This window comes from Helicoverpa armigera, chromosome 29 (assembly GCF_030705265.1).
Source record: "Helicoverpa armigera isolate CAAS_96S chromosome 29, ASM3070526v1, whole genome shotgun sequence".
NCBI classification, from domain to species: domain Eukaryota; kingdom Metazoa; phylum Arthropoda; class Insecta; order Lepidoptera; family Noctuidae; genus Helicoverpa; species Helicoverpa armigera.
This window is the reverse complement of record NC_087148.1, coordinates 1,194,525-1,206,806: the sequence shown is the minus strand read 5'-3', so window position 1 is coordinate 1,206,806 and position 12,282 is coordinate 1,194,525. Positions and strand designations below refer to the sequence as shown.

General features: G+C 37.7%; 1 protein-coding gene across 1 annotated transcript; it reads left to right on the top strand.

The window, feature by feature from the left end:
- The first annotated feature begins 1,776 nt into the window (after window positions 1-1,776).
- Window positions 1,777-11,015, top strand: LOC110381863 (putative fatty acyl-CoA reductase CG5065). The gene is made up of 10 exons (XM_064042584.1): window positions 1,777-1,967; window positions 2,590-2,680; window positions 3,033-3,155; window positions 4,850-4,974; window positions 5,449-5,607; window positions 6,010-6,119; window positions 6,510-6,577; window positions 6,965-7,148; window positions 7,865-8,045; window positions 10,609-11,015. Exons 1-10 carry the CDS (start codon window positions 1,798-1,800, stop codon window positions 10,970-10,972), a joined length of 1,575 nt encoding a protein of 524 aa, XP_063898654.1. The 5' UTR covers window positions 1,777-1,797; the 3' UTR covers window positions 10,973-11,015.
- The last annotated feature ends 1,267 nt before the right edge of the window (window positions 11,016-12,282 follow it).

Here is a 12,282-nt window from a genome sequence, read left to right as displayed (position 1 = left end):
CGCGGTCGGTTTGTGGATGGGTGACCATCTTGTTATGACGAGTTGGGAAGGCATGTAAAATTGGTGGGTCCCGGCTGTCATTTGAACATGTTTGGCAGTCGTTACGGGTAGTCAGAAGCCAGTAAGTCTGACACTAGTCTAACCAAGGCTTATTGGGTTGCCCGGGTAACTGGGTTAAGGGGGTCAGATAGGGCAGTCGCTCCTTGTGGCACACTGGTACTCAGCTACATCTGGTTAGACTGGAACCCTACCTCAACATAGTTGGGAAAAGGCTAGGCAGATGATGAGGTAGCTTGGATCTTTTTTGTACTTTTACAAACAACTAGCTTCCGCCCGCGGCTTCGGCCGCGTCGAGTTCAAGAGAATTCTTCAAAAGTCCGGGAGAAAAACTATCTTATGTTCTTTCTCTCCACTCCATTCCATTTCTGTACCAAATTTTATTAAAATCAGTTCAGCGGCTTAGACGTGAAAGCGTAACAGACAGACAGAGTTACTTTCGCATTTATAATATTAGTAGGGATTGATATAAAATACTCACGATTTGTAAACAAGAATTAATAAAAACGCTAAACACAATTCTCTCCAATAATCTTTCGTGTTATATCTTCTAACTGCAAAATGATATGAAAAACGTGCAATGTACAAAATCACACGTGATGCCTACAAACATACCGCTGACACGTATATAAGATAATTATTATATAAATAAAAGGAATAATTTGCTGTGTTGCACTTTCTGGTATTCAGAGAAAATGTAACTGGTAAGGAATTGTCACGGATGAATAAATAAATGGAGCTTAAGAGCGTAGATGACGAACAGTTTGATATTTACTCAATTAAAACTACTATAAATATCACAAATTAGCAATTTTCTACGGTTAGACCCGCGTCCCGTGAAAACTATTGTCGTAAGTACGTGGATAAAATATGGTTTAAATGTCACCGGGGTATAGTGTAGCTTCCCAACTGTGAAATTTTAATATTCTTTCAAATCGGTGCAATAGTTTCGTAGCCTTTTAGTTAATTTAATTTTTACCTTAAGAAGTACATAAGGCAGTATTTTCTGTAATGTACGAAGATGCATTTGAAACTACCGTAAACACCCAGTTTGCACAACATACATATTATGTAAACAGCCTCAAAACGTCTAACAAATAAAAATGTTTTCTTCTCACCTTTTCATTAACTATACGGCAACTTCGACAACAAAATTACTCGAACGTTACTCACTCCATTTGTATGAGAATCTGTGTTTGTCACATCATCATCATTGATCATGACTAAATGAGTCTTCATTGGTTTTCTTATTGGTTGCGTCTTAGTGATCGCACGTGATATCTTAATGTGTGGTGTTAATTAAGCATTTTTGCATAAATAGTGTTAATAATGTAAGTAGTCTATTTAGTAAGCAATTATAATTTAAACTATGACAACTTAAATAACGATTATATGGGTGAAACGGTCCTTGAGATTCGTCATCTAGTTTTTAATATCAAAAATATTTCAAAACTGAACAGTTCAGTTGGGTTTTCTGAAGCAATCCTCATCTGAGCAATTACTAAAGCTAGAAGCTAGAAAAAAACAGTGTTAGATAGCCAATTTACCGAGGAAAGCCAAGGAGAAGAACAAAAAACAGTCCATCTACATCTTTTGGACCACCTATCTCCAAAACAGTCTCAATGCGTTCAGCCGTTTTATGATAGATGTAGGGAGTACCGATGTTGTTTAAAGACACTGATCATCACCATTCACTCTCATTAATGTTAATGCAGGAAATACTGGAAGACCAGCACAGACATGGATCCAGCACTGGCTGTGGAGCTGGAAGCTCTCTCCCGACAGAAGGCGATGAACGAAGCCACAGAACGTGGAGACTCGGCCGTGCAGCAGTTCTACTGCGGCGCCACCGTGTTCGTGACAGGCGGCTCCGGCTTCCTCGGCAAGCAGCTCGTAGAGAAACTCTTCAGGTGAGGGATATTTGTCAGGCCGTGGAGACTCGGCCGTGCAGCAGTTCTACTGCGGCGCCACCGTGTTCGTGACAGGCGGCTCCGGCTTCCTCGGCAAGCAGCTCGTAGAAACTCTTCAGGTGAGGGATATTTGTCAGGCCGTGGAGACTCGGCCGTGCAGCAGTTCTACTGCGGCGCCACCGTGTTCGTGACAGGCGGCTCCGGCTTCCTCGGCAAGCAGCTCGTAGAGAAACTCTTCAGGTGAGGGATATTTGTCAGGCCGTGGAGACTCGGCCGTGCAGCAGTTCTACTGCGGCGCCACCGTGTTCGTGACAGGCGGCTCCGGCTTCCTCGGCAAGCAGCTCGTAGAGAAACTCTTCAGGTGAGGGATATTTGTCAGGCCGTGGAGACTCGGCCGCGCAGCAGTTCTACTGCGGCGCCACCGTGTTCGTGACAGGCGGCTCCGGCTTCCTCGGCAAGCAGCTCGTAGAGAAACTCTTCAGGTGAGGGATATTTGTCAGGCCGTGGAGACACAGCCAAAAGTATGAAAAAGCCGAGTTAAGATTTTCATTTTCTAGTTGTTGGGTCTTTAGGATATTATCATTTCTAACATCAAAATACCTAATCAAGTTATTATTTTTAGGGCGTGCAACGTCGCCAAAGTGTACTTGCTGATGAGGCCTAAAAAGGGAGTGCCTATCGAGGAGAGACTTGAAGAAATGCTGAAAGATCCGGTAAGCAACTAATTGTATACTACTGTTTTATCAAAACTGTTTTGACTAGCTGTTTCTTGGGGTTTCACTCATGTCTCACTGATAATTACTTGCCTTGATGCTCGCGAATACTTTGTTGTGTGTTATAAGATCGGTCCATGGATCCAGAGATTCCCCCTAACACCCCAAACTCAAATTCAAACTTTACTTCTTAATAATATTTTTTATATTAACTTCTTATTATATTATTTTCTTAATAATCTTTACTAATATTTTGAACGGGTTCCTCCGGGATGTGGTTAACAGCAGCATATTGAAAACTTGATAATTGTAATAATAGAGAATCTATTAAACCATTATTATCATTATCCAGGTATATAACATGGTGAGGAAGAAGAAGCCGAACTTCGTGGAGAAGATAATCCCCGTGGCTGGGAACGTGGCTGATATCAGGCTCGGCATGAGTGATCAGGACTGGGCTATCGTTACCAAGGAGGTAATACATAATTGTAATATTATAAGGAGGTATTATTGCTTCCTATGTAGTAGATCAATTAAATTGTGCAATATTACCTACGTTTGCATTGATAGTATAGAGTTAATAAACTCTTTTGCAAAAAAGCAGGCACCTATGCGAAATCTAGAGGGTTAGCCAAGCATGTAATAGATTGTTTATGAAAGAAACGCAAAATGACAACAAAAGCTTTAGAACAGATATATTACGCAATAATTACTTTGTAGGTGATCACACCACTATAAAATCACATATAATTACTTTAGTTTATAAAAATAATAGACTCCAATATTTACTTCAAAATATATAAATACAAGTACTAATTTAGTTCATTGAACTTTAATTTTAGGTGTGGTTTTAAAATTGAATAATAAATAAGGTAATAAAAAAGAAGGAAATAATTTCATTAAAATACATCGAATAATTCATATTAACACTTTATTTATTTAATATTTAACAAACATACTTTTAACGTAATAAAATTTTAATCAAAAAAAATAATTGTAAATAATTATTATCAGTTAATTTAATACAGAAAATAAATACAAGAAAATAACAACCTCAAATGTACTTAACTTTCTTTATGGCAAACACGGAGCTCCGTACTGTTCGGCGGCCAATCAAGAAGTGATCGGCTCTGACCGTTACACGTCCTTTTATAGTAGTGAGTAAACAAGTCGGGTGAACACGTGTTATTAAAAGTTAATAAATGTTATACAAAGCTACTAGTTTCTTCTAGTTTCGTTAAATCATAAGTAATATGTTTTCTTATGTTTAGACATGTAAATAATTCTGAAATTATCATTTTTAAAAGTTAACCTAAAAATCGAATACTTAAATAAAAGTCATAAAATTACATCCACCATTTTGACAGTTTTTTTTTAAACACACACATATTGAAGCAATATTTTGGCTATATATTTTTGAATAATCTATCACATGTGTGAGAGTGTATTCTACAAAATTCAAATTCAGAATACTCTCTCACGCATGCTTGGCTAACCCTTTTGATGCAAGTAACATACTACAGTTATTAAAGCCCTTTGAAATACACGTAAAGTCCTTAAAACCTAGATTTCGCATAGGTGCCCGCTTTTTTATGCAAAAGAGTGTACCTCTATATACTGAAGATTGAGCGGTGACTTTTAGCGAATTCCATTGCACAATTCAAATTCAAACTAATATTATAAATGCGAAAGTAACTCTGTCTGTCTGTCTTTCTGTTTGTCTGTCTGTCTTTCTGTCTGTCTGTCTGTCTTTTCTTCACGCCTAAACTACTGAACCGATTTGTGTGAAATTTGGTACAGACATAGTTTGAAACTTGAGAAAGGACATAGTTTTTACTACAAAAAAAATAAAAATAAAATTATTCCGGACATATAGCGCCATCTATTGGTCAAATCAAAAATCTGCTGGTAGTCACTATTCCACGCGAACGAAGTTGCGGGCAAAAGCTAGTTCAAATAAAAGCTGAAAATCATTTATTCAAACATGGCTCCTTAATACCACTTTTTGAGCGTCAAACTCATCTTGATAAAAATACTGTTTAATACGGAAAGAGTATTTCAAATCGGATTAGTAGTTCAAGCAAACTTCATCTTTATAATCATATCGTCTCGGCCGCCCCTAAAGCTCATTTTCCCACCAATGGCAATGACTTTTTAACTACATTTCAGGTAAACGTGATATTCCACATGGCTGCGACCACTAGATTCGATGAGGCTCTGAAGATAGCTACCATGATCAATGTCAGAGGTACCAGAGAAGCTGTGCTACTTGGCAAGGAGTGCCAGAAGCTCAAGTAAGTACCATCAAGTGCCTTGTATTTTCCTGAGTATATTGGGGTCGGCTTCCAAACTTAAGAGTTGCAACTGAGTACCATTGTGCCACAAGCAGCGCCTGCCTATCTGAACTCTTCAACACACAAACCTAGGTTAGCTGATACTCTTCGAATAGACTGGTGTTCAGACTTTCTATCTGTTTACATTAGAAACCGTAGCGATTGCCAAAGCAAGGACTCATTTATTTTGCCTTCTGAAATACGTAGGACCTCACCAAGGAGGCGTACTACGCGTTACTAATCCCACCTATTGTTACTGGGAAGTTTGTTCTTCACCGTTTGTAATCTGAAAAAGTCACAAATTAATGTGATGTGAAATCTAATTAGCCCACTTTCAATAAACAATTTTGACCTTAACTTTAATTTATGTGGTTGTTACGAATACCTATGTCATAAAAAATAACCTATTACTAACAAAATATTTGTAAATTCCAGATCATTTGTCTACGTGTCGACAACATACGCCAACGCGACTGACAACTTCGTGGAGAAGGAGGTACTAGAGACATTCTACCCTCCCCCCGTGCCTCCTGAGCTGATGATCAGCATGGCGGAGACTATTGACGAGGATAGACTTCAGGGGATAGAGGCAGAGTAAGTCTTGAGTATAGTGAAGAGATTCTGCGTGTGGATGAATGTTGATATTTAGATAACAATAACATTGTTTGGAAGACAAATTCTCTAAGGGAAACTTGAAAACGCCAAGGCTATTACACGACGATTTTTGACGATGGTCAAAGATTGGAAAGCATTCGTTGGATCTAAAAAAAAGATTTCAGTCCATCTTAATTTGCTTAGTTAGTGATTTTGATCAGCCTTTTTCTAGTCCCGCTGACTCTTGACTCACAGTTACAGCAAGCTTGGTACATAGTTCTTTGCTTACTACCGTTCCTTCTGTGTGACAAAACTCAACAACAATAGTACTTATTACAAATGCAAAAATGACTGCATTTATTCCTGTACATTCAAGGATTAATATGCTTCATTATTTTCCAGTCTCATCAAGGGCTACCCCAATACATACACGTTCGCGAAGGCCATAGCTGAGGAAGTGGTGAGGAGCAGAGCTGGTGACATGCCCATCAGCATCGTGAGACCTGCTGTAGGTAAGGAATAATAAAAGTCAGTGTTTATATTTCAAGTAGGCCTAGGTAAGGAATAGCATAAGTCAAACTTATTTCTTTTAATTTCAAGTACTTAGGCATTTGAAGGCTCTTCTAAAGTGTTAACCTAGTTGCACGGTTCCAAAAGAACAGTGTCCTGGTTACCTAAGACCATTTCGACTTACTAAATCAAAAGTCAACAAAAAGGAAAGGATAGTATTTTTTCCTACAACAACCCAGCTACCCACCCAGGCAACCCGATGACCCGTGGTAGGCCATAAAACGTAGTAGTTACATAACGTTCATACTAAGGCACTTGTTACAACATGAATCGCAAACTACTAGTGGCTATATACATAGAAATATCGTATATATGGACTATTTCTTTTTCAGTGATATCATCGTACCGGGAACCGATGCCTGGATGGGCTGACACCAGTTGCGCTTACGGCGCCAGTGGGGTAAGCAGAATTTTGTATTATGTAATGTAAACATACAGTTCGCGCCAAATAACTTTCGATTCTGAATGTGTTTTATGAAATTTTCATACAGATGTTGTAGAGAATTGGCACACATTACTCAAAAAAAAAACGAAATGCGTGAAGCATCAAAAGGCACACTTTATTTCTCTGGGGATCTCACAAATTGCTGCAATTAGCAATGCAATTTAGACACTCCTCAAAAACACTTAGAGAATGGTGAAGAGTTTGTGGGTTTATACAATTGCAATTAAAAGTGCTAAAAATAACTGCTATTATTGAAACCAAGCTAATTAAATAATCTCTTTTCCTCATCAATTACATTAGAAAGACCCCCAAAATACTGATACCTCCCTTTTGTCCACTCAGCTGATCCTAGGCCCAGCAACAGGCCTGATTCACGCGACCTACGCCGGAGACAATACGAGGTACAGCCTGGTACCAGTGGACTACGTGAACAATGCTATCCTGGCTGCCGGGTGGAAGACCAACTCAATGCCTGGTGATGTCAAGATATATTCTGTGTCGAGCGCTAGGAATTTGTTTCATTGGCGTGAGTTTTTGAAAAGAATCTATATTGTTACTAGCTTCTGACAGCAGTTTTATTCGCGTTATACATTTTATTGTGATGAAAATTTTATATTACTGTGAAGTTATATCAAAATAATTAATCATATTTAAATACGTAGGTACATTAGTACAATCTTTTGCTTCTTTTAAGTGGGAAAGATCTTAGATTTGCTATACTCAATACTGTCCTATAATCACACTATTTATAAAGACGTTTCTTTGTGAGTATGTTTGTATGCTTGTAATTTTGTCACTCAAGCGAATGAACACATCTAAATCTTTGTTGTGGATAACAGAAAAATACTGCTCTTAACAGCCTTTCATTCTAAACGAGAATTAGTCTAACTGAAAAGTAGCCATTAAAGATATAGTTATCGGCACGAATCTTGAGCTCTGACATACATCTGCGCAGAAGTGATTTATTAGCAAATAATCAGTCTCGAGTGACGGCGACGCGATGCACTGCGGGCCAATCACCGCTTTAGCCCGCCCCCGCGCCTCACTTCATACCACAAAACGGACCCAATAAATTACTTCCGCAAGTGAAGGTCGGCGGTCAAGATTCGTGCCGATAACTATACCTTGTAGAAAGTGTATACATATTAAAATAGCATATAGAATAAACTATTAGCCATCCAGGTGCTGAAATGAGTTGCCACTAAACATTCACGAACTAAAAACATTATTTCGAATTTTCAGAACCAGTATCCACAAAAATCCGCGAAATCGGTCGAGTCCTGCCAACCCCATTAGCAGTGTGGTACATGTTCATAATAAATACTGCCAACAAACCACTGTTTGTGCTGCTAACATGGTTATTGCATTATATACCGGGGTATATATTAGACGGAGGCTGTGTGCTGCTGGGCAAACCACCTATGTAAGTATTAATAATTTATTTATTATCTATACTAATATTATAAAGCTAAAGAGTTTGTTTGTTTGTTTGAACGCGCTAATCTAAGGAACTACTGGTCCGATTTGAATAATTCTTTCGGTGTTAGATAGCCCATTTATCGAGGAAGGCTACTTTTTATCCGGGTTCGTGCCGTGGTTCCTACGGGATGCGGGTGAAACCGCTGACAGAAGCTAGTTTATTATAATTATATAGCTTTCTCTATTAGTCTACCTTAGGGTGGTGGTGAAATAGAAGTAGTAGGTGCAACAGTGTTTCAAATTTAGAGCAAGAAAAAAATATGCAACAAAATAGAGGGTTTAAGTCGTCTACCAAGAAAACTGCAATTAAAAGTTTTTTCCAAATATAAAAGCGCCTGACAAAATATTTATAGCATACATAAACACTCTTGCTCTCTGCTATATATATGCTAAAAGGGGCAGATTTATAGTTCCGGCACACTTTTGTATTCACGATTTTCTTTAAATAAAAAGCAACCGTCGGGCCAACTGTTGGCACTGTTGGTCTGCAGTATGCGGGTACTCAAGTCTCAAAATCAGAATCAAAAATCAAAATCTTTTTATTTCACATAGGCCTTTGCAGGCACCTATGAAACGTCACATTAGTTGCACGGTTCCAAAAAGTTGGTCTCATGGAGAAGAGCCGGCAAGAAACTCCATAGACACTCTTTTTAAAAAGTAATATAGTCACAGTACAAACAGTCTATTACATAACAATAGTATGCTCACAGAATTATACAATGCAAGAAAGTTAAACTGTAAATATATACAATGCAAAGGGAGAAGAAAAAGTCGTTTAATTGCCAGGGAAGCCACACATGGAGAGATGAGTTATCGCCATATAATATCTTTATCGTCAACAAAGTCTTGAATTTTATAATAAGCTTTTTTAATTAGGGTGGATTTTAAAGTGTTCTTAAATTTTATATCCGTGAGATCGGTTACACACTTAGGCAGCTTGTTGTAAAAACGGACACAATTCCCTAAAAACGATTTATTTGATTTCGTTAATCTGAATCTCGGAACTACTAGCTTGTGCTTGTTTCTTGTATTAATGGAATGTATATCACTTTTAACACTAAATTGATTTAAGTTTTTGCGTACGAACATGATATTTTCTAGTATATAAAGAGAAGGTAGTGTAAGTATATCAATTTCTTTAAATAATTCTCTTAATGACTCGCGAGGGCCGAGGCCATAAATTGCACGAACTGCCCTTTTCTGGAGAACGAAGATTGAGTTTACGTCAGCCGCTGCCCCCCACAGTAAAATACCATAGGACATAATACAATGGAAGTAAGCGAAATACACGAGCCTAGCAGTAGCAACGTCAGTAATCTGTCTTATTTTTCTGACTGCATAAGCTGCGAAACTCAGCCTCTTTGACAGTGCTGAGATGTGGGCACCCCATTGCAATTTAGAGTCAATGGTGATGCCCAGGAAGACGGTTTGACTAATAACATCTAATTTATTATCCTTCAGAACGATATTGAGCCCTACTGGTGTTACATTAGGTAAAGAGAATTTAATGCATTTCGTTTTGGAAGAATTAAGAAGCAAGTTATTCGCGGCAAACCACTTGCTCAGAGTAACCAAGCTATCGTTTACGTCTATAGGACTAGATTCCTTTCTGTTAATTTTGAAGACAAGGGAAGTGTCATCAGCAAATAAAATAATATCAGAGATCACAGACATCATATACGGGAGATCATTTATATAAGCTAAGAATAAAAAGTCTAAGGATATAAATACGAAATCCCAAATATTATAATAGCTCCTGACAAAAGATTTATAGCTAACCACAGAGCGCTATCATGTTGCTCTCAACCTTTAAAAATTCGCTGAGTTGAAAGTAGTTTATATTCAGTATAATAAGTACTTTTAGGATGATTTCTCATTCCACTATTAGGTTCTAGGTTAACAAGTGATTCAGTTACTAAGATTTTATTTCTTTTTACGTTCATTTAGAATCACCACATTCTTCTCACTTGGGGTTTTAAATTAGCAGATTCAGTCCGAGTGCAAACCGATATTATTAGCCATTAAGAAAATAATGAACTCAAATAAACCCTAAAATAATGGAACCCTTACTTTTTGTCCAAAAAAACATCTGTAGGAATTTGGCACAATTAGATATTCCACCAGAATTTTATTATGAACCCCTTGGCCCATTTTTTGGGTTCCGTACCCAAGGGTAAAACGGGACCCTATTGTTTTCGCTCCTCTGTCCGTCCGTTCGTTCATCACCAGGCTGTATCTCATGAACCGTGATAGTTAGAGAGCTGAAATTTTCACAGATGATGTATTTTTGTTGCCGCTATAACGACAAACACTGAAAACTAGAATATAATCAATATTTTGGATGGCCATACAACAAACGTGATTTTTTTGCTAATTTTTGCTCTGGTACGGAACCGTTCGTGCGCGAGTCCGACTCGCACTTGACCGGTTTTTATAACCGACTTCCCAAAAAATACGTTCACAATTTCAATTGTATTATTCTTCTAACCTTTCCCTTTTACTTGCAGGTTCATAAAATTATACAACCGCGTATACCGGGCGTCCCTCGCTCTTTCCTACTTCACCACACATAGCTGGCTTTTCCGAGACGATAATACCGACAAATTGTTTCAAGATTTGTCTACAGAAGACAAGTTAATTTTCAACTTTGATACTACAAATATTAACATAATGGAGTATGTAACTTTGTGGTGTGTTGGTCTAAGAAAATATTTGATGAAAGATGGTATAAAAAACACTGAATATGCCATCAAAAAGCAGTTTTGGTTGCAAAAGTTGCATTATATAGTTGCAGCTCTGTATGTCTATGTGTTGTATAAAATTTGTTCATATGTTTTGTTTGTCGTTTTGCTCGTTTTTGGATGGGTTTAGTATTTATTTTTTGTATGTAATATTGTTTATTGTATTAATTAAATCATTTGTACCTTATAATTGTGGCTTTTATTATAGTTATCGGCACGAATCTTGAGCTCTGACCTTCACCTGCGCAGAAGTAATTTATTGGGTCTCTTTTGTGGTATGAAGTGAGGTGTGGGGGCGGGCTAAAGCGGTGATTGGCCCGCAGTGCATTGCGTCATAGCCGTCACTCGGGATTGGTTCTTTGCTAATAAATCACTTCTGCGCAGATGTAGGTCAGAGCTCAAGATTCGTGCCGGTAACTATACCTACTAGATAATAATTACCCGTTGTTTTACCAACGTTCTGAGCCTACTGGTTCCGTGGAAATACTTCCCGCACCTGGATAAAAATAAATCAACGTCTCTATCAGGCTTTTGACTATATGTGTGTTTAAGTTCATTGAAATCGATTCAGTAGTTTGATCGATAATCGATAAAGAGACTAAACTCCCCACTCAGAGACATTTAATGGTTACTTAAGGCATTCCTTAGTGAAGGATTTGTATGACATTCCGTCACTTAGGAGTGACTAAGTAATCATTAAATGTCTCTGAGTGGGGGAGGTAAAAGATGTTTTTTTTTTAAATAGCGAAATTCTTCCGTACCTCTCCGCGTTGGTACAATCTGGATCTTAAGTGGACCTTTGAATAAACATAACCCAGGTACGACTCACCGTAGAAAGGTGTTTTATTATTTTTTTTGGGACCCTCAAAAATGTGAACATACCTTTTACAATGACTCTTTATTTTATTCTTATTGGAATAGAGGTCAATGAACTTACAAGTATACTTGTAACTTGCTTTGACTTGCTTTGACAGTCGGTTTGGTGCGTATTTGTTTATGAAAAAAAGTTACTTGAAGTGTCCCAGCTTAAAAACACAATCTTGTTATTATAAAGGCTGATGATGAAGAAGAAGAAAGGAAATATCACTATAACAGTGCTACATACATGTTAAAAAAACTTCCTCTACCGTGTCTGTCTGTATGTTCACAGTAAATTCAGATACTACTGAACGAATCTTCTTGCAATATTCACCGACAAGGTAACTTATTAAAATAATCTGTGCCGATACAGAAAAATTTAGGCGTTACGAGAAATACATACATACATAGGTATACATATGTAATTTACTAGCTCTCGAAAGCAATTTTATCAAATAACTACCTATACAGCTACATCAGGTACATACTATTGTAGACTGTCCTAACACATCAAACTCTTCAGCTTTATAATATTAGTACAGATACGATATAGATAGGTAAACATGCAAACACTAGATACCT

Bases quoted from the DNA above. Each gene is read 5' to 3' on its own strand.
- LOC110381863 (XM_064042584.1), top strand. From the start codon at position 1,798: ATGGATCCAGCACTGGCTGTGGAGCTGGAAGCTCTCTCCCGACAGAAG. The intron at 5,608-6,009 runs GTAAGTCTTGAG...ATTATTTTCCAG, and splicing joins CTTCAGGGGATAGAGGCAGA to TCTCATCAAGGGCTACCCCA. The intron at 6,578-6,964 runs GTAAGCAGAATT...TTGTCCACTCAG, and splicing joins GCGCTTACGGCGCCAGTGGG to CTGATCCTAGGCCCAGCAAC.